This window comes from Salvelinus fontinalis, chromosome 34 (genome assembly GCF_029448725.1).
Source record: "Salvelinus fontinalis isolate EN_2023a chromosome 34, ASM2944872v1, whole genome shotgun sequence".
Lineage (NCBI taxonomy): Eukaryota > Metazoa > Chordata > Actinopteri > Salmoniformes > Salmonidae > Salvelinus > Salvelinus fontinalis.
Window position 1 is genome coordinate 4,920,485 of NC_074698.1, and position 26,680 is coordinate 4,947,164.

Genomic DNA, 26,680 nt, shown 5'->3' on the forward strand with positions numbered 1-26,680 from the left:
ATAGACGTAAACTCATAAGGGAATATGTTGTATATCTATAGGGATTTTACATTCCCTGCATTGGGCAATAGTAAAATAGATTATTCCAGTTAAACAACTGCTTACAATAACTGTGATACTCAGTTTCAAAGAACAACATTTTTTTTTTGTTTAGTATTTATTTGATAATAGATTAGAAAACAATTCATTTTGGACGATTCCCGCTATAGCCCTCCAATTGTTTTTTACACTGAAATGTAACAAGGGTTCTCTTTTCCGCAAAACCCACTGTTGAAACATCCATAAAAAGACTTCATAGTATCAACCTAAATCAAGGTCGAAAATATAACCCTCAAAAGCATTAAAACATCAATAAAACTCACTCTAGAGAAATGCAAGGGGGGGGGGGGGGGACTAAAGGGAAGCGGAGGTGAGGAAGCGGGTGAGGAAGGAGACGGATGGGAGGCATGCAGTGACTCATACCAATGTGTCTTTTAAAACAAGTCCAAAGATGTAAAGTACAACTCGACATGATTGTCTAAATATACAAAAACACAATGAGACCATCGAGAGTGCAAGAGGTAGCCCTTTCTTACCCATAAAACCCCATTAATCCACAGCCGTCTTAAAAACAATCCCCTGCCCTGGTTATTTCCCCTTTATAGGAGTGAGCATTTGATATCACAAATTGATTTAAATAAATCTGCATATATACCTAAAAAGTCGACAAGTGCTTAAATATATTAGACATCTTACATTGACAAAAGCTTCATGCATCTCGATAACATGCACGGTAACATTATTCAAAACGCTATGTCGGATCTCCGACCACTAATGCAGATAACATGGCAGTTAAAAATGCATGAACCAATTTCAATCTGGTTATTATCAAGGCAGTTTACATTTTGCGGACACCAGAGGGATTACTGGGGGTGTGGAGGATCGGCATCAACGTGGGAACATCAGACTTGAAGGCAAAGATCCAAAGTAGTCGTCATCTACTCCATGTTGACATTTCCTCTCTCCATGGCAGACAGTCACCCTGGAATGAATCATCCATGCCGCCAAAACTCCCTTCACCTCTCCTCTTCCTTAGTGGAACTTTAGTATCTGCGTTCAGTTGTCTCATTTGGGCTGTAATAGTCTATGATGAAGCCAAAATGACAGGAGGCTCTGCCAGGTCTACTCAACACCACAGATCCAAGTTCTTGGTGTTGGCAAAGCCTGGGTGATCACGGATCTTCCAGTAGGTTCCGTTGCTCAGCCAGCTCTCATTCCCTGCCGCATCCAGCTCTTTCCTGAAGGAGGGAAGAGTATATTTACTTTCTAGTGTGAGGTAACCTTTAAAAAGGGGCATCAATAGAAGCCTTCAAGGAATCACAGACACTGTGCACCAACTCAAATCCTGGAAAAGCTACAGGTGCAGGCTTTTATTCCAACCCTGCCCTAGCACCCGATTCAGCTAATCATAAAGACCCTGAATAGCTGTGTTGGTTACCATTGCCTTGCCCCTTCTACAATAAATGCTCTTTGATTGCCTGAGGCGGGCAGGGACAGTTGGCGAGACTCACCTGAAGAAACGAGGCACGTGCACCTCTCCCTTCTTGGCCAGCTCTTTTCGTCGGTCCCTCTGTTTCTGCTCTACTTCCTCCTTCTTACTGTCAGCCCCAGCTACATCTCCCTCCTCCAGGATCCTACGGGGAAAGAATAGTGGAGAGATGAAGCGCTTCAGCTGCACTCTGCATGAAAGAATCTAAGGCGTTGACAGGGTCAATTGTGTGTACAGTACCATCGCACGCAGCCACATCAATGCACAACACAGCTCCCTGGCATTTGAGGAAGTAAAATGTCACTGAAACGATACCCCCTACTGAACAGGACCCACAGTTTTTCCTGGTCATATCGCATTCAAGAAGTATTCCTAGCCCTACTTCCAGCGCATTTGACAAATCTAATGATGTGCACATGACTAAACATCCTCTATGTACGCATTACTGAGCAGGTCGAACGGTTGTCTCACCTCTGGTCTGGCCTATAGCGGGTGTCTGAGGGAGGCAGGACCTTCTTCAGTTCAGGGGTCAGCTCATTGAGCTCCCTGGCGTAGCGACCGAAGCCGTAGTACTGGAAGTGGTCATCAGGCTGAGGGTCTGGAGATGGAAGAAACGGGGAACTGTGAGGCGATACATAGTGCTGGTACTATAGAGTGGATTACGGACTCGCGGATTGAGGGAAAACATCCATAGTCTTTGCAAAGAGGATCACAAGATAGAATTCACAGAAATAGTATGGGATTCGGGAAAATATAATAGGCACAATGGTGTGGATTACACACTTTTATAGGATAAACTACAATATCAACATTGGATTAGGGATTAGGATTATCGTACATAGCAGATAAGGAATTGTTCAGATAATAGCAGTACTCACTGGGCTTCCAGATGCACTTCGGGTTAGGCAGGGTGTCACAGAAGATGCCCTCGTGCCACAGCCCACCAAACTGGTGGACCACCTCTCCCGCTTGATTCAGAACCTGGCCCTGCACCTCGTTCTTACTCGTCTCTGAGGTCCAGTAGCGGGACTGAGGGCGAGAGCAATGTCAATGGCAACCTAGTAGGTAGTTCCATACGTAAAGCTATGTACATTTCAAAATGTCTAGACCCAATTTTAACTGTTGACCATTTATTTGACTCATTATGGGTCCCATTAGGGGGTTATTCTTCAACTGAGCTTTGTGCTCTATGGGCACCGGTCAGGGGTCTCACCTTGACAAATGAGATCTTGCAGGTGCAGAGGTCACTCTTGGTGTTCCTGATTGTCACCTCTCCGTAGTGCTCCAGCCACCTCTGCTGACTCAGGACGTTGTGGACGCAGGTCACCGCTTTGTTCCACTCGTAGTGATCCCCATTTCTAGAGGGTGGAGGGAGAGAGCCATGGGTTTAAAATTCATGGACACCTGAGCCGGTTTCAATACTATGAACCCATCATTGAATAGCATAGTCAATTATACTTTCGAGCACGTGACAGCTAACAAGTAGAGCATTTGGCAAATGCCTTTTCAAATCTTAAAATCAGCTCAATCAAAACACGGTCCTTGAGCTTGTACTTTGAACAATGGATCAATACATTCAAAACGACGACGTGAAAGTCGGGTTCCATTCCTCCTTTATTTGGTCAAATAATGATGGAATTTGCATCAACGCTCACTTTGCCAACTTGACATTCACTGGACCAGAGGAGATGATCTCCAAAGACTTCCCCCAGAACTTGTTCTTCCATTGCTGGTCTTGCCAGAAGGTGAAGTTCTCAGACTCTGCGTGCACGGCGGAGCAGGGCGGGTGGTGGCTGACCTGGGAACAGAAAGGAAACACCTTAAACAACTGAATCTTCAGTAGAAGACACCCTGGATCAGCTTTAGAGGTTACTTGCCCTTGCAGATGGCATCGAGGATGATTCAGGGTCAAGATCATTCACTGGTCAGGCTTATTCAACTCCTACCTGCTCAGCGACGTAGCGGAAGCCGCGCTCCTTGCGGTGGCTCTCGTAAGTCTCTCCCAGGACGGGGTTGAAGGGCTTGTAGCGGTTCCGCCAGGTGGCCCAGGCATAGCCAGAGATGGAGAAAACTCCAATGTATAGCTTCATGAAAAATAAGATACGGGAAAACAGATGAGTGAAATCACACCCATCAACAATATCAAAATGGCCCCGGAAGCAAACTGCTACCCAAATACACGCAAGAACCACAATATACAGTTTTACATACCAAATCTGCAATTCACATTGACCCCATTCGTTGTTTGTTGTTTTCACCGTTTCTCTAATGCACACACAGCAGACTTTCACATATGCTGCTGCTACTACTGTTGTTTATCATCTATCATGATTGCCTAGTCACTTTTACGCCTACCTACATGTACATACTGTATTACCTCTACCTCATACCCATGCACATTGACTCGGTACTGGTACTCCTTGTATATAGCCTCGTTATTGTGTTACCATTTCCTTTTTTTATTATATGTATTTTTTGGGGTCTTTTTTACTCTGCATTGTTGGGAATGGGCTCGTAAGTAAGCCTTTCATGGTAAACTGGTTGTGTTCGGCACGTGACCAATACCATTTGATTTGAGAAAGCGTAGACCTTGAGACCAATAGCATTTTTGCAGATTTCACCTAAGCAAGTCTACAGGTGTATAAATTCACTTGAAACAGCGCCAACTCTGGCATTGGAGCACAAACCTATACTGGAGCTGCTTCGTTTTAAGGTCAGGCACATGTCGGGCCACCTTACCATCCTTTCGAAGGGGTCCTCTGTGCGGTTGGCGATGTCCAGAAGCTCAGAGTACTCCAGCTCTTCGCACACTCTCTGCAGCAGGCTCAGAGGTTCGTTGAGGCCACAGGGCATGGACACACGTGACAGGTCCTTGCCAATGTTGTTGTACAGGATGGTCATGATGCCAATGTGGCTGTTGTCGACACAGTTGGCGGGCAGGACGGTGCGGCGGCCTGTGTTGGTGGGCACGGTGCTGACCATGTCCGGGGCTCTGGACACGCTGGTGCGGTAGTTCAGGGTGGCAGAGGCTGCCAGGGGGAGAGGGTATATGACAAAAAGGTTAGATGGAATTCTATACATTTTCTATTGAATCTCATGTTTTTTTATGATTACACCCAGCACTTAGGGCTTGAAAGCTTCAATATATATTTAAAAAATAGACATGGTTCACAAGATTCAGCCCTTAAAGGGAAAGTTACAGATTTTCTCCAGGGTTAGATGAACTTGTGATTACACTATGTCTCCGCGTTCAGTTTGAAGGAAGTTGCCAAATAGCATTGGCGCAATTCCTGGAAGTCTATATGGGAATAGCTAGCATGCTAGCTGTTCATGTAGACTTCGTCATTGCGCTAACGCTAGTTAGCATTGGCTTGCAAAACTACAGGTAACTGGCGGCTCTTATGGTGTGGAGTGCATTTTGCTGGCATGGTTTGGGGCCACTCAACCCCTTAGAGGGAAAGGTAACAGACAGTAAATACACAGCCATTCTGAGTGCTCACCTTCGACCCACAAAGTATGAGTGGTCACAATATGGTTTGATGAGCAATAAAAACTGGCCATCTCAGTCACCAGATCTCAACCTAATTGAACAGCCTGGTCTCAGACTAGACATAACATAGTAAAAGTAAATCCAGGACACTCAAATTAGTATGATATGGTTACATAAAGACCAATAGCAAAAGGCAAAAAGTAGGGTGGTGGGTGGGGTTGGATGGGTGGGCGTTTAATGCAAATGTCTAGCAACTCAAAGGTTGCGAGTTCGAATCTCAGACAACTTCAGCATTTTAGCTAACACTTCCACTAACCCTCTAACCTAACCCCTAAACTTAACTAACCTTAACCCTTAGCTTACGTTAGCCGCCTAGCTAGAATTCGGAACATCTATTTTGCAAATTCGTAACATATAATACAAATTGTAATTTGTAACATACCATACGGAATGGGTGATGGAGTCGACAAATACAAAAGCATACGAAATGGAGTGTCTTGGATTTACATACAGAATAACACGAAATGCTCTGAGACCAGGTTGAATTGAACACTTTATGGTAGATTCTGGAGTAGCACTTGAGCCAGCATTTCCTATCACAATCTACCAAACACCAAATTACGGAATTTCTGGTGGAAAAATGGTGTCGCAACCCTCCAAGAGAGTTCCAGACGCTTGTAGAATCTATGCCAAGGCGCATTGAAGCAGTTCTGCCGGCTCATGGTGGCCCAGCGCCCTATTAAGACCTATGTTGGTGTTTCCTTTATTTTGGCAGTTACCTTCATACTGGATGCAGAGACATAAAAACAGTATCCACGAGTTTATCGTGGATAGATAAACGGTAAACAATAGACATTTTTATGATTGAATGTATGCCAGAGGGCCAATGTCTCTTGTTTTGCCTAGCAGACACTTGGCTAACAGGACCACAATGGAAACAAATCTTCAGACTTTGTGCATATAATCCTCAGCAATATGTTGCCTAGTGTGGTTTCTTTATGCATTTTAAATAGTCAAATCAAGGCTTCTTTACCAAAACGCTGAACCATCCCTTTAAAAAGTCTGAAGGCCCAAAGCCGTCAAGGAAAGGAGGATGGTGAGAGGCAAAATTAAGTCTCGATTTCTCCATCTTCCAAATTAGAGTTGGACGTTGGATCGAGGTGGAAGGTATGAAGTTTAAATAATGAAATGTCTATACAGATTAGACAATAATGCATTTGTTAAATTGTCACCAGTCCCACAAAACCAAAGAGACACCTCAGGAGGACAAAGAGGAAGGAGGAGAGTGATGATAAAATCATGGTAATAGAATGACTACTGGGACATTTTCAGGGTCCAATCAGCATGCTTGCGTGTACAACATTGAAAATGTACCATTTTCAAATAAATTATGTGCATCAATGAATTAAAACGATCCCTATGGGACTTCCAATATGGCCGCAATTCACTGATACTTCAGTTTGACCATTCCCAAAATACCTTTTGTTTGCAGTTGGTCCGGGGATACTGCCTCTGCAGGCAAAGTAGAAGCTATATTCAGAAAACGTAATAAAATTACATTTGTACACACATATATATACACAGACATACCCAACGTTGGTGTCAGCCAAGTTTATGAGTATAACTACCTAGATAGAGCTGGGCAATATGGACAAAAATACTGCCCAAAATTACCGGATTATCACGATAACGATAAATTGAAAGACAAGTTAACATTAATGTGGACCAGTTTCTTTTTTATATTACCCTTAAAACTACTCCTTTGAATGTGGGGCCATCAATTGTCCTGTTAATTGCCCACATTTAACAGACTTATTTCATTTCAAACTACACATTCCTCTAGAAAAGTCTACTTATCGTTATAATCGATATCAGTGAAACGTCCTCGATAAATGGTCGGTATCAATCGTTTTCGGTTTATCGTCCCAGGTTTACTAGATACTGCTGAATTTAAAACATGTTGTCATTTATATTTCAAGACGAAAACTTAAATGGACCGAACTGCACTCAAGGTATAATGGGACTGCTCAAACACAATATTACAGAACACATCTTTAGAGTTTCCGCTCTAGTCACTCTACTTCTATGACCACAGTTGAATAGTAATATATAGTCTCCGCTCACCATGGACCTCGTCTGGCTCAGAGTTACTGGTGGTGGTGATGTCACTTAGGCCGGATTCATCAGACTCCTCTTCGCCGTTTTCGGAGTTCTCACAGACGATGACATCTCTGGCGTCATAGTACTCGGCCATGGAGTCGGCCAGCGAGGGGGTGCGCTGCACAGAGCAACCCTTAGAGGGCGTCTTCTCAGCATTCTGAGGAGAAGGGGGAGAGGAAGGGAGGATAAGAGTGAGCGAAGTAGGTAGAGTAAGATTATAGTAAACAGGAAGCGTATAAAATGAAGAACGCCTTAAGATGGATAAGTGATGTCAGTAATGTCTTACAAAATTTAAGTTAAGGAAGAAAACCGTGCTCATTAGAGAATCCCTTACAGGCACAAACAGACGCAGAGACAGGCAGACACACAGTACACCGCTAGACACGCACATGCATTCAGAAACAAGTGGCAGCCTGCCTCTTCCTGAGTGGGGGTTGGCGGCTGAACACACACCTGGTCCTGGCGCACAGTGCTGTAGGACTCATTGGAGCCCCCCGTGGATCCAGAGGAAAGGGACAGGGAATGAACTTTGGTTTGGCAAGACTGCACCTCCAGCTGGAGACACACAAACAGTGACTTATTAGTATACTGTAGAGAAATTGTATGAAAAGCAAGCACAATATTAAGCTCATCTCCCATTGTCACATTATTTATCAACCTTGGCCCACATGCAGGTAAGTTGGACAACATTTACAGTATGAACATTTGGTGGAAGTTTTCCCTCTCCGATTTCCTCAGAACTCTTTCAGCTTTGTCAGATCCATCCAGGACAAAACAATTGATGCAGCATATTCAACCAATACAAACTATCCTAGTTCTGTTTTTATAGTAATTAATGAAGCTCAACGACATCTGGTAACTCGGATCAAATAGATTAGTTTGTGGGAGGTTTTATTTGTTTCACCAATATAAATCTAACAATTTCCCTCTGTGTGAACAAGTGTCTTTACATTTGAAAAGTATTTTGTTGTTGCATCCAGGCAGGCTCGAAACAGGGGAACTGGGAGGAACGATTCTGCCCCTGATGGGCAGTACCTAGATGTCCCAACCCCAAACAGCCCAAACCAGTTCTGTCTGGTTTCACACACTTGAACAACAGCAGGCTGAGACTGAAGTACATTTTGGAAGGAGAAAGCAAGAGAAAGTGAGAGAATAGGTGTGGCCCATAGAAACCTCTGCTGTGTGTGTTTTAAACAGAGACCACAGGTGTTACGGACTAAATGTGAAATCAGGCCTTTCTATTGGTCGCTAGGTCTCTTCCTGTTCTTGTTACTTCCAAAACTCAAAAGAAATGTAGGTCTCTTGTTTGGAGCCATTAACAATGGTCTGTGTTGTCAGTGTATGGCAGGATGTCAGTTTCAGCTTGTGTACTGCAATTATGAGTGTGTGTCCAGGGCGGGCCTCTTACCTCAGACAGTGTGCTACACAGGGTGGCCAGTTGATTGGAGGTGGATGAGCGCAGGTCGGGACCGGTCCAAGCCTGTCGGACCCGCTCACGCTCCAGCGCGAGCACCTCGTGGATGGATTTGAGAGACGCATGAACTGAGAAGATTATGGCAGACCAAAGTCATTTTCATTTGATTTCCTGTTTCATTCATCCATACCAACATACATCCCTAAGTAACTAAGCAAGTCATCACTGGATTGCAGTGGTCTACATAGGTCCTTTTTTTTATGTTGCAGAACCAGCTTCACTCTACCAGCTCTGCACATGGAATTTCCTATGTGGAACTTTATTAACACCCAAATCGAATGAGCCCCAAAACCCTTGTAACCCCCCTCTCATACCCTTATGGGACACGGCACAAATCTCCTGCTGGATCTTCTTGGCTTCGGGGGAGGTTATGAGAGGATTGGAGAGCTGCGAGTACACATAGTCTGGGATGGACGGCACCGAGGAGGCTCCCACACTCAGGGGGTTGGACGATGTGCTCAGGTGGCTGGAGGTAAACTGAGGGAGGAGAGGGGGAAGGAGGGAGGGAGGAGAAGGGAAAGGATGTCTGTAGAGAGCCATTTTTCCCCCCCAGTCACGTTCTAGTGATGCACGCTAGCATCAAAAAGCCCTGTAGCTATAGTATATCAGAAAAGCTTTACACTGACGTCGGGACCTTGACCAACGTAATAGTGAGTGATGACCATGAACACACAAGACGATGGCTATAATTATGCTCAACGAGTACATTATTCTCCTGGCTATATCTAGCTCTATTTGTGATATTTGACCTTGCCTGTTGCTAGATCGTTCCGTAAATCAGTCCTCCGATGACATCTGCCATGTTGTAGACAACCATCTAATTACATGTTTGTTAACTTGCACGAGCTGCCTCAAGCTGGAAGTTGTCTCTTCACTTCAATTTAAACAAGCCACATAGACGCCTAACTGCGCGCACAACTTTTCATGACGCAGGAAGGGAGTTTATACACTGCTCAAAAAAATAAAGGGAACACTTAAACAACACAATGTAACTCCAAGTCAATCACACTTCTGTGAAATCAAACTGTCCACTTAGGAAGCAACACTGATTGACAATAAATTTCACATGCTGTTGTGCAAATGGAATAGACAAAAGGTGTAAATTATAGGCAATTAGCAAGACACCCCCCAAAACAGGAGTGATTCTGCAGGTGGTGACCACAGACCACTTCTCAGTTCCTATGCTTCCTGGCTGATGTTTTGGTCACTTTTGAATGCTGGCGGTGCTCTCACTCTAGTGGTAGCATGAGACGGAGTCTACAACCCACACAAGTGGCTCAGGTAGTGCAGTTCATCCAGGATGGCACATCAATGCGAACTGTGGCAAAAAGGTTTGCTGTGTCTGTCAGCGTAGTGTCCAGAGCATGCAGGCGCTACCAGGAGACAGGCCAGTACATCAGGAGACGTGGAGGAGGCCGTAGGAGGGCAACAACCCAGCAGCAGGACCGGTACCTCCGCCTTAGTGCAAGGAGGTGCACTGCTAGAGCCCTGCAAAATGACCTCCAGCAGGCTACAAATGTGCATGTGTCAGCATATGGTCTCACAAGGGGTCTGAGGATCTCATCTCGGTACCTAATGGCAGTCAGGCTACCTCTGGCGAGCACATGGAGGGCTGTGCGGCCCCACAAAGAAATGCCACCCCACACCATGACTGACCCATCGCCAAAACGGTCATGCTGGAGGATGTTGCAGGCAGCAGAACGTTCTCCACAGCGTCTCCAGACTCTGTCACGTCTGTCACATGTGCTCATGTGCTCAGTGTGAACCTGCTTTCATCTGTGAAGAGCACAGGGCGCCAGTGGCGAATTTGCCAATCTTGGTGTTCTCTGGCAAATGCCAAACGTCCTGCACGGTGTTGGGCTGTAAGCACAACCCCCACCTGTGGACGTCGGGCCCTCATACCACCCTCATGGAGTCTGTTTCTGACCATTTGAGCAGACACATGCACATTTGTGGCCTGCTGGAGGTCATTTTGCAGGGCGCTGGCAGTGCACCTCCTTGCACAAAGGCGGAGGTAACGGTCCTGCTGCTGGGTTGTTGCCCTCCTACGGCCTCCTCCACGTCTCCTGATGTACTGGCCTGTCTCCTGGTAGCGCCTGCATGCTCTGGACACTACGCTGACAGACACAGCAAACCTTTTTGCCACAGTTCGCATTGATGTGCCATCCTGGATGAACTGCACTACCTGAGCCACTTGTGTGGGTTGTAGACTCCGTCTCATGCTACCACTAGAGTGAGAGCACCGCCAGCATTCAAAAGTGACCAAAACATCAGCCAGGAAGCATAGGAACTGAGAAGTGGTCTGTGGTCACCACCTGCAGAATCACTCCTGTTTTGGGGGGTGTCTTGCTAATTGCCTATAATTTCCACCTTTTGTCTATTCCATTTGCACAACAGCATGTGAAATTTATTGTCAATCAGTGTTGCTTCCTAAGTGGACAGTTTGATTTCACAGAAGTATGATTGACTTGGAGTTACATTGTGTTGTTTAAGCGTTCCCTTTATTTTTTTGAGCAGTGTATATTGTATGTTACTAGCGTTACTTCTTTTGTAGAATCTCTGCACTCTATTGCTGCGTTTGTAACTTTTAACCATAAGATTGTTTATTCAATGTGTCAATGTGTTGGTACCGGTCCCTAAATCATAAATGAAAAATGAGGGGTCAGGCAGGAACCGTGGGTGAAAGTGGAAGAGTTAGAGGATTCTGAAAGACCCATGACACGGAAATGTCGAGAAAATGTTCATATCCAATGACTAATGTCTTGTACGGTTGGTATCAAAAATATTCAGCTCCTTGAATTTGTTCACATTTGACTGTGTTACAAAGAGGGATTCAAATGGATTAAATTGTTATTTTTTGTCAACAATAGACAATATTCTAAATGTCAAAGTAGAAGGATTTTTATTTATTTTTTATTAAAAATGAAACACTAATATACCTTGATTAGATAAGTATTCACCCCCAAGTCATTACATGCTTGAAACACTTGGCAGAATTTACAACTTTGAGTCTTCTTGAGTAAGTCTATAAGAGCTTTGCACACATGGATTGTGCAATATTTGCCCATTATTCTTTTCAAAATTCTTCAAGCTCTGTCAAGGTGTTGGGGGATCATAGCTAGACAGCAATTGTCAAGTCTTGCCATAGATTTTCAAGCAGATTTAAGTCAAAACTAACTTCGGTCTTCTTGTTAAGAAACTCCAGTGTAGCTTTGGCCTTGTGTTGTATGTTATTTTATTAATTTAACTAGGCAAGTCAGTTAAGAACAAAGTCTTATTTACAATGATGGCCTACCCCGGCCAAACCTTAACCGGGATGACGCTGGGCCAATTATGCGCCGCCCTATGGGATGTCCTGCTGAAAGTTGAATTCCTCTCCCACTGTCTGGCATAAAGCAGACTAAAGCAGGTTTTCCTCCAAGTTGTGGCCCTGTGTTTAACTCCATCCCATGTATTTTTATCCTGAAACTCCCCAGTATGTTGATGACAAGCATACACATACCATGATGCAGCCGCCACCATGCTTGAAAATAAAGAGGCAGTTACTCAGTCATGTGTTGTTTGACCCAAACATAAGGCTTTGCATTTAGGCAAAAAAGTATGTTCCTTTGCAGTGTTTTTTTTTTACCCCAGGATTACTTCAGGGTTTTGGGATAATTGTATTCTGTATATTTATTGGTATTACAATTTTCAATGTCATTCAGGCCATCATTGTAGAGTCACTACAATGTTGATTCATCCTCAGTTCTCTCCCGTCACAGCCATAGAACTCCATAGTCATTTTAAAAATCGCCAATGGCCTCATGGTGACATCTCTGAGCAGTTTCCTTCCTGTCCTGCAGCTCAGTTCAGAAAGACAAGCATCTTTGATGTGTCTAGGCTACCTGCCACCCCCAAATCACATAATAGTACTAAGTAATACTCCTTTGGGGGTGGCAGGTAGCCTAGTGGTTAGAGCGTTGGGCCAGTAACCGAAACGTTGCTAGATCGAATCCCCGAGCTGACAAGGTAAAAATCTGCCGTTCTGCCCCTGAACAAGGCAGTTCCTAGGCCGTCATTGAAATTAAGAATTTGTTCTTTACTGACTTTCCTAGTTAAATAAAGAATAAATTGTCAAACTACATTTTACTCCTGAACTAATTTAGGCTTGCAGGTGAATACTTATGCAACAACTATATATTTTAGCCATGACATTTTTGTTATATCATTTTATCTTTGACAGAACATTGTGAACAATGACAAAAGACAGTTAAATCTATTTAATCCCACTTTGTAACAACATACACCCACTGTATAGGACATGAGAACTTACCATGCCACAGGTTTCGACTCCAGAATGGGTGCGAGAATGACCAAATATCTTGTTCGTAGTCTTCCTCTCCTTCTTGGCCTTGGGGATATTAAGTGTCAGATTCTGAAAGACAAGTAGAATAGATATGGTCAGAATAAAGACTAGCCAACCACTAAATTAATATTCCAATGTCAAATACATGACAATTTTATTTGGTCACATGCGCCGAATACAACAGGTAGACCTTACAGTGAATTGCTTACTTAAAGCATTGTTGGTTAAGGGCTTGTAAGTAAAACATTTTTTTTTCTCTCAAACTCAGTAAAAAATAGAAAATAAAAGTTACATAATTAAACAGCAGCAGTAAAATAACAATAGTGAGGCTATGTACAGGGGGTACCGGTACAGAGTCATTGTGCGGGGGCACCGGTTAGTCGATGTAATATGTACATGTATTTAGAGTTAAAGGGACTATGCATAGATAATAACAGAGAGTAGCAGCAGTCACCTCAGAAATACAAGTGCACAATTTTTTATATTTTTTTTTATAGAGAACTGCTCATATATGGTTGTGGAGTAGTGGCTAGGGTGGTGACCTTACCTGCAAGTTGATTCGTCGCTCTAGGTCACTGTTGGAGATGGGTTTCTGGCCACTCTCCAGCCAATTGAGCCTCTGAATGAGCTGGGCCAACTCAGTCAAGTCCGCCTGAGAACGTGCTAGCTCTGTGGGGGTCAAAGGTCAGAGAAGATTATTAAGAAAGCTTTGGAGCGAAGGCTTAATTCTGAAAGTAACTGGATATTCATTTAATGCTGAATTGTAAAGTGACAGCCTTGATTCCCTAGCTTCACCATGGCAATACCTTACCTTGGGAGCAGGTATCGGACTGGTGCGTCTGCTGGAGCCATGCTGCCACCTTGCCGTTGACACCTGGGGCTGCTGTGGGCGAAGCCTCCATCTCCGCCTGGTAGACAGAGGCAGAGCTGGCATAGTGAGGGTACTGGAAACCACATGATTTGGGGACAGAGGGAAAGAGAAAGAATAAGTCAAGTGTCAGAGACCATTTTTATAAAGTCCTCTTTGTTCTATTCAGAATATAACTTCATCTATTTTGGTGGGACCAGAATGCACTTGGTTGAAGCACACCGCAATGAGAGTAGCAGACCACACTGCGTCATGCCCGTTTCTCTGTTCACTCACCATGCCTGGCATTGCAGCTTGGTTTCTCTGGGCTAGACTGGCCATGGCTGGCAACAACGTGCTGTTGCCCACGGTGAGGGCATGGAGGACTCCGTGGTGGACGCCCAGGGCCTCGTTCTTCTTGAAGACACGATGGGCACACAGCTTGGTCAGCCATATGTAGAACAAGTCATTGCTCTTGGTCTAACAGGAGAGTGAAGTTTACATTAAATGTGGATATAGATAGATAAGAAACAGATGTGAAAAGGAAACGTGCACAGTTCTTGACACAAACCGGTGTGCATGGCACCGACTATCATACTCCGTTCAAAAGGCACTTAAATATTTTGTCTTGCCCATTCACCCTCTAAATGGCACACATACACAATCCATGTCTCAATTGTCCCAAGACTTAAAAATCTTTCTTTAACCGGTCTCCTAACCTTCTTCTACACTGATTGAAGTGGATTTAACAATTTACATCAATAAGGGATCATAGCTTTCACTTGGATTCACCTGGTCAGTCTGTCATGGAAAGAGCAGGTGCTCTTAATGTTTTGTATACTCAGTGTCACCTTGAGGTGGTATAAATAGTCTCCACTGTCCAGATCGATGCGCTTGGACTTCTTGTTGATGGACATGACAGCGAGGCTAACATCCAGGGAGCCATGGAGCTTTCCTCTTTGGATCTGATGAGTGGAACATTACAATGGATGAAAACCCCTCACTTTATTGTCCAATATGTATATAAAACAAGAACTCCGTAGCCTGTAACGTTTACAATAGGGCGCCGACCGATTTCAGAAAGACTGCACTCATTACTTGAATTTGTGTTTTTAGTAGTGTATTGTGGATACATACATCCTGCTGTGTCTTTGAGTACTTGAGGATTCCTTTTTCCAACAGGAAGTACCTCTGAAAGAAGAGACCGAACCACATCAGACAGGGGTGTATTCATATGTGCACACCAGTAGCAAAACATTGTACAACGTAAAAAATAAAATAAAAAACACTTTGCAATGAAAACAAATTTAATTTGGGAAGCCCTGGATTAGTCCCTTCTAGCTGAGCATCTGCCATTTCCTTCCGTTTGGTTACTAGTGAATCCACCGCAGGAAGTCAGAAGTGATGGTGAAACATAACTAATTGGCTTGCCAACTGCGTTTCGGTTGGCTTGCCAAGTATAGCCTTCACATTACCTTGTGCCAGCCCTTCATTGGGTACTTCCTCCTCTTCATCAGAAAGCCCTCACAGATGCCAGGGACGCTCATGTCCAGCCCTGACCCGATCCCCGAACCCATGTCCATATGGTCGTCCAACACCTCCCAGTGAGTGGAGTGCTATGGGGGGGAAGGAGATCAGTTCCATCAAGAACTTCATACTCAAAGTGGGCTGCATCCATAGAGATATTCATGATGGTTAAATACATCATTGGATGCATTATGGTGTAGAGAGGAGACCCATCATATACAAAGACATGCACACCCAAAACGCACCAAGATCATTTTCATCGAAAGGAACGACTCAGAAACTACCTGTCGGGAGTTGCGTGACGACCCAACGCTGCCGTTCCGCGAGTGGCCCACCTTGGATACTCCAGCGGGAGACTTGTCCAGACTGCTCATCACTGATTGGCTGCTGTTGAGTGAGGGTGGGCACACCCGAGGGTCCATCATCACGATTGGATGAACAACGTCGCTAAAAGTAAGTCTGCTTTTCGGAAAGGTTCCCTCTGAGGAGGAAACGCAGCTCTGTGGAGACAAATTTACAGTAATGTGAGGAGACATGGAGAGAGAAAAAAAAAAAAAAAAAAAAAAAGTGGTGACATTTTACTGGTTTCACATTTGGCAACTTCATAAGCTTTAACTGTCCCATTTGTCAACCATGAGAAATCAGTCTTCAATTCAAGTGTGAGGAACACACACGCGCTGCCCCTGCTGCAGTTGGCCCTTGGATCACGAGTTCAGGAGAAGAATGAGAAAGACAACCTTCATATCATCCACCCCTCAACTTTATGGTTGACTTGGCCTTCTAAAAAGACCATGGTGGACAAACCGGTAGTTGACAAGGTCCAGGAATACTGACCAAAGAATATGACGACGCAACATCAACAATGATTCAAAGATATTACTAGCAATTTTAAAAATTGTCAGTATTTTCAAAAAGACGCTGTTTTTAATTTCAGTAAAAACGCTTTTTCCTGAAAAAGTTTAAATTAGAGACCAAACCTGCAGCATGTGGGATTATCAAAAGTAGCAAACAGACAATCTACAGTAAAAAAATATATAATCCGAAAAGTTTCTAAAAAAAACAAACACTACCGCTCAAGTTTTTAAAACTATTTTCTACATTGTAGAATAATAGTGAAGACATCAAAACTATGAAATAACATATGGACTCAGTGACAATTTATTGAAGGAGTTCCCACATATGCTGAACACTTGTTTGGCTGATTTTCCCTTCACTCTGCGGACAAATTTCTACCAGTTTGATGTCCATTGCTCGTGTTTCTTGGCTCAAGCAAGTCTCTTCTTATTGGTGTCCTTTAGTAGTGTTTTTTTTGCAGCAATTCGACCATGACGGCCTGTTTCACACAATCTCCTCTGAACAGTTGATGTTGAGACGTGTCTGTTATTTGAACTCTGAAGCATTTATTTGGGCTGCAATTTCTGAGTCTGGTAACTCTAATAAACGTATCCTCTGCAGCAGAGGTAACCCTGGGTCTTCCCTTCCTGTGGCGGTCTTCATGAGAGCCAGTTTCATCATAGCGCTTGATGGTTTTTGCAACTGCACTTGAAGAAACTTCCAAAGTTCTTGAAATGTTCCATATTGACTGAGCCACCAATTGTGCAAGTTCTCCCACTTAAAAAGATGAGGCCTGTAATTTTCATCATAGGTACACTTCAACTATGACAGACAAACTGAGAAGAAAAAATAAAAATAAAATCACATTGTAGGATTTTTAATGAATTTATTTGCAAATTATGGTGGAAAATAAGTATTTGGTCACTTACAAACAAGCAAGATTTCTGGCTCTCACAGACCTGTAACTTCTTCTTTAAGAGGCTCCTCTGTCCTCCACTCGTTACCTGTATTAATGGCACCTGTTTGAACTTGTTATCAGTATAAAAGACACCTGTCCCCAACCTCAAACAGTCACACTCCAAACTCCACTATGGCCAAGACCAAAGAGATGTCAAAGGACACCAGAAACAAAATTGTAGACCTGCACCAGGCTGGGAAGACTGAATCTGCAATAGGTAAGCAGCTTGGTTTGAAGAAATCAACTGTGGGAGCAATTATTAGGAAATGGAAGACATACAAGACCACTGATAATCTCCCTCGATCTGGGGCTCCACGCAAGATCTCACCCCGTGGGGTCAAAATGATCACAAGAACGGTGAGCAAAAATCCCAGAACCACACGGGGGGACCTAGTGAATGACCTGCAGAGAGCTGGGACCAAAGTAACAAAGCCTACCATCAGTAACACACTACGCCGCCAGGGACTCAAATCCTGCAGTGCCAGACGTGTCCCCCTGCTTAAGCCAGTACATGTCCAGGCCTGTCTGAAGTTTGCTAGAGAGCATTTGGATGATCCAGAAGAAGATTGGGAGAATGTCATATGGTCAGATGAAACCAAAATAGAACTTTTTGGTAAAAACTCAACTCGTCGTGTTTGGAGGACAAAGAATGCTGAGTTGCATCCAAAGAACACCATACCTACTGTGAAGCACGGGGGTGGAAACATCATGCTTTGGGGCTGTTTTTCTGCAAAGGGACCAGGACGACTGATCCATGTAGAGGAAAGAATGAATGGGGCCATGTATCGTGAGATTTTGAGTGAAAACCTCCTTCCATCAGCAAGGGCATTGAAGATGAAACGTGGCTGGGTCTTTCAGCATGACAATGATCCCAAACACACCGCCCGGGCAACGAAGGAGTGGCTTCGTAAGAAGCATTTCAAGGTCCTGGAGTGGCCTAGCCAGTCTCCAGATCTCAACCCCATAGAAAATCTTTGGAGGGAGTTGAAAGTCTGTGTTGCCCAGCAACAGCCCCAAAACATCACTGCTCTAGAGGAGATCTGCATGGAGGAATGGGCCAAAATACCAGCAACAGTGTGTGAAATCCTTGTGAAGACTTACAGAAAACGTTTGACCTCTGTCATTGCCAACAAAGGGTATATAACAAAGTATTGAGATAAACTTTTGTTATTGACCAAATACTTATTTTCCACCATAATTTGCAAATAAATTCATTAAAAATCCTACAATGTAATTTTCTGGATTTTTTTTCCTCATTTTGTCTGTCATAGTTGAAGTGTACCTATGATGAAAATTACAGGCCTCTCATCTTTTTAAGTGGGAGAACTTGCACAATTGGTGGCTAACTAAATACTTTTTTGCCCCACTGTACATAAAATATAAACAACATGTAAAGTGTTGGTCCCATGTTTCATGAGCTGCAAAAAAAAGATATCAGAAATGTTCCAGATGCACAAAAATATTATTTCTCTCAAATTGTGCACAAATTAGCTTACATCCCTGTTAGTGATCATTTCTCCTTTGTCAAGATAATGCATCCACGTGACACGTGCTGATTCAACGGCATTATCATTACAAAGGTGCACCATGTGTTGGGGACAATAAAAGGCCACTAAAATGTGCAGTTGTCACAACAACGCCACAAGTTTTTAGGGAGTGTACAATTGGCATGCTGACTTCAGGAATGTCCACCAGCGCTGTTGCCAGAGATTGAATGTTCATTTCTCTACCATAATCTTCCTCCAACGTTGCTTTAAAGACTTTAGAGAACAGTACGTCTAACCTGTCTCACAGCCACAGACCAGGTGTATGGCATTGTGTGGGAGAGCGGTCTGCTGATGTCAGTGCTGTGAATAGAGTGCCCCATGGTGGCGGTGGGGTTATGGTATGGGCAGGTATAAGCTATGGACAAGGAACACAATTGCATTTGATCAATTAGCCATTTGAATTCACAAAAATACCGTGATGAGATCCTGAGGCCCATTTTTAAGGTCTCTGTGACCAACAGAAGCATATCTCTATTCCCTGTCATGTGAAATCCATAGATCAGGGCCTAATTAATTTATTGACGATGTCCTCATGTGGAACTATAACGCAATAAAATCTTTGAAATTGTTGCGTTTATATTTGTTCAGCACACACACACTACATTAAACAAAAACATACATAGACAAGTTTGACAACATATACACAGTGCCTTTAGAAAATATTCATACCCCTTAACTTATTCCACATTTTGCTGTGTTACAGCCGGAACTCAAAATTGATTAAATACATTTCTCTCACCCATCTACACACAATGCCCCATAATGACAAACTGGTTGAATACTTAGTCGCAAAAGCTGTATTGTCGTAATTCCCCTTTAACGTTACGTGTGTCAGCAAGTGACAAAAAAAAATTCTAAATGTAATACATTTTAAATTCAGGCTGCAACAGTATGTAGAAAAAGCAAATGGGTGTGAATACTTTGACAAACATCAGCAACACCACACTTGCTGAGACCCATACGTTCCCACCGTATCCACACCCAATGTTTGTAATGCGTGAATGACTCTACCCCATGTGACTTCAAAATTGTGTTTGTCTGTAGCCAGATTTCCCCCCAGTATTTAAATAAAGCATATGATGCCTCAATTCTCTTAACATTATGGTATCATTTGACTTCCTGTATTTAACAATGCTATCAACAAGGCAGGTCTTACAACACCTCATTTTTGCACCTGGACTACTGTCCAGTCTTGTGGTCAGGTGCCACAAAGAGGGACTTAAGAAAATTACACTTTGCCCAGAACAGAGCAGCACGGCTGGCCCACGGAGAGCAAAAATGTATAATACGCATGTCAAATCTCTCCTGGCTCAAAGTTGCATTTGTGAGGAGTATTGACATGTTGAACGCACCGAGCTGTCCGTTTAAACTACTAGCACACAGTTCAGACACCCATGCATACACCATAAGACATGCCTAGAGGTCTCTTCACAGTCCCTAAGTACAGGACAGACTATGGGAGGTGCACAGGACTCCACGGAACTCTATTCCACATCAAGTAACTCGCGCAAGTAGTAAAATCAGATTTGCAAAAAAACCAAAAATTAACTTTACAGGAACAGCGGGGACTGTGAAGAGGCACAGACACACGCACACGATAACATACGTACTATACCAGCAATTCCCAAACTCGGTCTTCGGGACGCCACCGGGTGCACGTTTTGGTTTTTGCCCCAACACTACACAGCTGATTCAAATGATCGCTGATTGATGATTCGTTTATTATTTTAAAATCAGCTGTATAGTGCTAGGGGAAAAAAAGAAAAAAAACATGAACCACTTGGGCTTCGGAGGACAGAGATCGGGAAACTACGCACACACACACGGATTTTGTGTTGTAGATATGTGGTAGTAGAGTAGTGGCCTGTGAGCGCACACTTAATGTGGTTTGAAATGTCATGTTATTAATTGTATATAACTGCCTTTATTTTGCTGGGCCCCAGGAAGAGTAGCTGCTGCCTCGGCAGCAGATAATGGGGATCCATAATAAATTGAAATGTTTCATGTCTGGTAAGACTTGTGCCATTCTGTTGCTTATGGGTTTTGTTATTATTATGTTGCAATATATGAAGTGTATGGGTCTGTAAACTGCAGGGGACTCGTTAGATTTTCATGGTTTTAATATAACTGAAATAACTGGTTCGAAACATGGAACTCGGAAGCCCTGAATTGAGTGACTGGTGTTGTCATTTGAGTAAAACGTTCAATTTTTTTTTTTTTTTTTTTTTTTTAAATGTGCTGATAGTTGCTTCAGGGTTTTTGAGTCCAAGAACGCTGTAGAATCAGTCCAACTTATTTAATTCTGATTGATATAGAATTTCATAGTGACTTTCAAAATTATTATGTACAGCTTTGTTACTAATTAAAGCATTTGTATCCTTCGCATTTAAAATTATAACTTGTTTGGCGTGTATTCATTTTGAGAGCTGCTAGGTTTTCACCAGGTTTATTTACCATTAAATAGTAGGCTTTATTGGAGTTTAATCTGTAGTTGTTGGCGCTCTTCAAAAATAAAATATTATATTCCTGCTTAAATTCTGAAATTGAAATTTTCTTCTTTACCTTGTAAAGATTTGTGGGCTTTTTCTAAGAGAGTGATATACACTGCTCAAAAAAATAAAGGGAACACTTAAACAACACAATGTAACTCCAAGTCAATCACACTTCTGTGAAATCAAACTGTCCACTTAGGAAGCAACACTGATTGACAATAAATTTCACATGCGGTCCTGCTGCTGGGTTGTTGCCCTCCTACGGCCTCCTCCACGTCTCCTGATGTACTGGCCTGTCTCCTGGTAGCGCCTCCATGCTCTGGACACTACGCTGACAGACACAGCAAACCTTTTTGCCACAGCTCGCATTGATGTGCCATCCTGGATGAACTGCACTACCTGAGCCACTTGTGTGGGTTGTAGACTCCGTCTCATGCTACCACTAGAGTGAGAGCACCGCCAGCATTCAAAAGTGACCAAAACATCAGCCAGGAAGCATAGGAACTGAGAAGTGGTCTGTGGTCACCACCTGCAGAATCACTCCTTTTTTGGGGGTGTCTTGCTAATTGCCTATAATTTCCACCTTTTGTCTATTCCAATTGCACAACAGCATGTGAAATTTATTGTCAATCAGTGTTGCTTCCTAAGTGGACAGTTTGATTTCACAGAAGTGTGATTGACTTGGAGTTACATTGTGTTGTTTAAGTGTTCCCTTTATTTTTTTGAGCAGTGTATTTTTCTTTAATTTGAATTTCTAACTCTGATTGAATTTTTTCTGAGTATGAGATTATCATTCCCCTAATGTACGCCTTAAAAGCATCCCAAATTATATTAGGGGTCGGAGTTTCTCCTCTTTGTCTACATGTATAATAGTAAAGGTCTTTATTCTCTCGTTTACGTATTTAATCAAACACGTAAAGTATATAATATATCACAACATAGTCCCGTTACTGTTCTCTTGGATACTTGTGTTGGATGGTTATGAAGGAACTATTATCTGGTTACCAAGCAGGGTTATGTTGCATATCAAAGACGGGAGGGTGATTGGGTGGAGCCAAGACAGAAAGTAGGTTCCACACCCCAATACCATACATACAGAACAGCCCCAGCCACCATGCGTCATCTTCATACTGCTGTTATTTTGAGTGACAACCAAATAAGATGCCTAGATTCAGGCTGGACATCAATAATGAAACAGTCAACTGTAGTAACAAGTGATCGCATTGCGCTGTTTGGGTAATGCAGTTGATGACAGCATGTTTAAGAACAATTTTCACATGAAAGTAAAATGACCAACATTGAAGCCATACAGCCAATAAACAGATCCGTTCTTAGAAAGGACTTCCTTGTTTAGGAGTAGTCCTCTGAAGTTCAGATGACAAACAATTGAAGACATTCCCTGAATGCATTGTATTCAACATCACCTGGCTGGGACCTCATCCTAGTTACAGTAGGCCTACAGGCAAAATACTAAATATCCTTCATTGCCTAGCCTGGTGATAATGTAGATGGTTCTATTGATAGAACCTAGGATAAGATCCTGTTAGTCACTTTGACTTCATTTTGGCAGCCATTTTAGATTTAGTATTAGTTTTTGTCTTAAAATACATTTTAGTCTTAGTCACATTAGTAATATAATCCCTCGTTCGTTTAAGTTATCAGTCGACAACCTCAACATTTTTAGTATAGTTTTAGTCAGTCATTTTAGTTCACATAGTCAGAGCATCTTAAAAAATATAGATGTTTTTTAAACAATTTATATTTACCTCTAACTTCCATCATGTGCACATTCAGATTGCCTTGTCCAAATAGGCCTACTATCCCCTCTTATACCTTAGCTGGCAACATTGCTACTGTGGCAGATTTGGACTTGCATTGGTTAATTACCATATAGGCTATAAAGCCTTGGCTACAGGTTAAATCATTTACAGCTCTGATTTTCTCCCCATAATAACCGTTCAAAGGAGAGAGGCGTGAAGTGACTTCCCAGGAACTGTGTGTGTGGGAGAGCCAGCTTTGGTCAAGCAGCCCGCGCAACAGAAAGACGTGACAAGCAAAGAGGTAATTGCATTAAGTCTTCTGCTAAACCATGCATGCTGATGATTGGACAAAACCGATGAAAAGGAGCTTCATGTCAAATTGAATGTCCATAAATTCCACGTGGAATTCTCGTTTCGATACATTTTGTCAAATAAAATAAATGAATGACTGATGTTTACATTTTTTTATTTAGGGCATCTCATCTTGTTATCGTCAATAGTTTCGTCAGGAAAAATAGGTTGCTGACGAGTATCATTCATGGTAGTTACTGTTGACAAAATTGACTGAGGGGGGCATCATCAAGTACAAAAAAAACAGAAAAACTCCAATATCCCTCAGATTAGATTTAGCTGAGGCGGCCATTGTGATTACAGTAGCTCCAATTGGTGGCGCACACCAACTTTCCATGTAACCGACAATATTTTCTCATTCTATAGGGAGTAACACGAGTTGCTGTTGACGATAATTTCCAATACTATTTACAAATACGGCGTGAAAAATGCAGCGCATACTGTAGTTTACAGTGAGTCAACTGAAACTGCACTCACGCCTTCCTGGGTGGCGTTAAAATCATGTAAAAAATATATTGAAATACTACACCCATCAAAACAACGGCATTCCTGAATCTCTCAGGCCAAATGACTTGAGGCGTATGTCGTCATGATACAGGTCACAACTAGGCTGGAAGGTGAAGAACGTTACAGGGACTGACACACACAATAACCATGTGGAATATGTCGTTCAAACAGAGAGACAAAGTCACTTATTTTGAATACGATGTCAACTATGTTTCTCAGGCCTTTAAAAATAGTCGAACTGAAAATGTGACGTTTGGGAAAAACCGGAGCTTCCTGCCAGCATTGATAAAGACACCAACAAAACATGAGCTTGTTCTGGATGTTTGATTCATTTGGATCAGGATCAAATGATCTATACAGCTCTGTGTACTCTATAACAACCATAGCAACTGCCAAGGAACTCCTAACAACTAAGCCTAAAACAACTACAAACACAATCCAACCACTGTAGCTTACTCCTGACGCAGGCCAGAGTGGCAATCACAACATCAGAGTCTTGGTTGGAAGACGAATGCCTAATATTAGAATGATCTCTGAAGGAGATTATTAGAACACCTAGGAGAAACTGCCAGAAGAGGTAAAGAAAATGACGAGGGAGAAAGACAGCGTCGGGTGCCCGGAGGCGTAGGGTGAACGGACAGGTTCCTGTGCTCTGACAGGAATGTGCCTGAGCTGCATCACCACACGGGTCCCAGGCAGGGCCCCTGACACAGCTGCTGCTACTGGGACAGCCGGGATGTTCCACCTTCTAGACGAGGCAGTTCCAGTGCCATGGATATATAGGCCAACTGAGTTCAAGGTTTACAAATCCTCCATGTGGCATACAATGAAAGTGTCCTGGTGTGAGGGATGGTTTTGGGGAGGGGGGGGGGGGATTTCCAATGTAAACTATGTTGGCACTGCAAGTTCCAAGCCTGGTCCAAGATAAGTCCATCATGGCTGCCATTCTGCAGGATTATGGCTGTGGGACATACTGGCAGCTTTGGTCGAATCACATTTGATGGGCCCACACGCACACCATATTCACTCCCCTTTCTACAACTTGGGTTTATCAGAACCAGAATCAGGGGTAGACATGGCACAACCTAAGCTTTTAAGCTTCAGTAAGGCTGGGATACAACACTCCTAAATGCTCATCCTGGCTGGCCATCTGTAAACCATTATGCAAACCTTAGACATTGATCATCACCCATATCATATGTACTGATGTGTGTTCAGAAGTCTTCATGAGAATAAGCAGTGATGTAAAGTACTTATGTAAAAATACTTTCAAGTACTAAAGCCATTTGAGTATTTGTACTTTATATATTTTTGTCTACTTTTTCTTCACTACATTCCTAAAGAAAATTATGTACTTTTTACTCCATACATTTTCCCTGACAACCTAAAGTACTAGTTACAATTTGAATGCTTAGCAGTAAAGGAAAAAGGTCCAATTCACAGTTCAAGAGAACGTCCCTGGTCCTCCCTACTGCCTCTGATCTGGTGGACTCACTAAACATAAATGCTTCCTTTGTAAATGATGTCAGTGTTGGTGTGTGCATGGCTGTCAAAAAAGGGAATTAAAAAAAAGGAAAATTGTGCCATCTGGTTTGCTAAATGTAAGGAATTCTGTGTGTAGCATTCACTTTTACTTTGTACTTTTACTCTAGTATGAGTACTTTTGAGTACTTTTCCACCACCGTACTTGAGTACATTTAAAATCAGATTATTTTAGACTTGTACTCAAGCAGTATTTAACTGGGTTACTTTCACTTGAGTCATTTTATATAAAGGTATCTTTACTTTCACTCAAGTATGACAATTGAACACTTTTTTTCCCACCTCTGAGATAAGCAACAATGTATAGCAAGAACAAGAAACATTGTGTCACAAGATCCTCACTGTATCCCACTCGTTGATTTAAAAACTAGTTTGGTGCCTCGATTTGAGCACACTCGTCAACACACAAACACTTCAAAGCCATAGATGGCTAATAATGTCATGACCAGGGAGCCAATTGCTGCTCAGAAAATGTAGGACTAATTACAGTACTGTTGTGACTTTTGTGCCTTCGGAAAAGTTTGGCATCAAATGTTCAGAAAGCTGAAAAGGCCAGCCATGTCACCTGTGATACAAGTCAGTATTCGACATCCACGCATGTCTGAGGACGTCGGGAGATGACGTGGCACCCGTCCAATAGGGGCAACAGTGAGCGTTGTGGATGGGGTTGGCGGATGGGCATCTGCCTCTGATTCAAAAGGGTTCAAGTTCAAACCCAGCAATGGAAAGTTGTTTGAGATGTTTGTTTTAAGCCCATCCCAAACCTTAACCATTAGGATTTATTGCCTAAACTTAAACTTGACGTTTGCAACAACTTCGAAATTGGATGTTTAAGAAACATGGGTGAACGTCTAATTCTGATGTGGGACTGAGAGCTGATTGCAGCAGGCAGCAGTCATTTATATTAGATAAATATCCTATGGTGGCACATTTGAAGTTCCAGGTGTCCAATCTCCCACAAAATATGAGTTTTGTTCTACTTTAAAACATAGACCTAAGCAATGTAAAACAAAGGAAACAAAAACACTAGAAATTCGATCCGTAAGTGATCAAACATTGCGTACCGCAGTATCAAACTCAATGGCAATGGAAGCAAAACAAACATTCGTTTTAACCAATTTAATTTACTTGTATCATGTTCATTTATTCCCGATTATCAATAAAATAAGAACGAAAAACTCACCTGACAACCGTGGATAATCCAAGTAGGTGGCCAGCGTGAAAGGAGACTGGTTTTCACATCCCGAAATCTCAAGCAAACTTCCAATTTGCTTCCTCCCATTTGTCAAATCGTAGAACTACGTCACTCAATCGTCGA

General features: G+C 42.8%; 1 protein-coding gene across 5 annotated transcripts; it reads right to left on the reverse strand.

Moving 5' to 3' along the window:
- Positions 1-161: 161 nt before the first annotated feature.
- On the reverse strand, positions 162-26,680 carry LOC129832898 (oxysterol-binding protein-related protein 7-like). 5 transcript variants are annotated; one of them, XM_055897002.1, is made up of 22 exons: positions 26,546-26,680; positions 15,656-15,871; positions 15,320-15,460; positions 14,982-15,035; positions 14,696-14,809; positions 14,142-14,324; positions 13,809-13,941; positions 13,545-13,666; positions 12,965-13,066; positions 8,967-9,129; positions 8,587-8,720; positions 7,632-7,733; positions 7,143-7,335; positions 6,498-6,548; positions 4,268-4,557; positions 3,475-3,612; positions 3,184-3,326; positions 2,742-2,886; positions 2,407-2,557; positions 2,000-2,126; positions 1,551-1,673; positions 162-1,277 (listed from the first exon to the last, which is right to left on the reverse strand). In XM_055897002.1, the coding sequence occupies exons 1-22, from the start codon at positions 26,642-26,644 to the stop codon at positions 1,166-1,168; spliced, it is 3,036 nt and encodes a 1,011-aa protein (XP_055752977.1). In that variant the 5' UTR covers positions 26,645-26,680; the 3' UTR covers positions 162-1,165. The 5 variants fall into 5 exon arrangements, with proteins under 5 accessions (XP_055752977.1, XP_055752978.1, XP_055752976.1 ...); XM_055897003.1 differs by having other exon boundaries at positions 6,498-6,530; positions 15,653-15,871; XM_055897001.1 differs by having other exon boundaries at positions 15,653-15,871.

Coding starts and splice junctions, on each gene's coding strand:
- LOC129832898 (XM_055897001.1), bottom strand. CDS start 26,644: ATGGGAGGAAGCAAATTGGAAGTTTGCTTGAGATTTCGGGATGTGAAA. Junction 2,887..3,183: donor GTGAATGTCAAGTTGGCAAA/GTGAGCGTTGAT, acceptor TCCACCCTCTAG/AAATGGGGATCACTACGAGT. Junction 2,127..2,406: donor GAAGTGCATCTGGAAGCCCA/GTGAGTACTGCT, acceptor TTCCATCTCCAG/ACCCTCAGCCTGATGACCAC.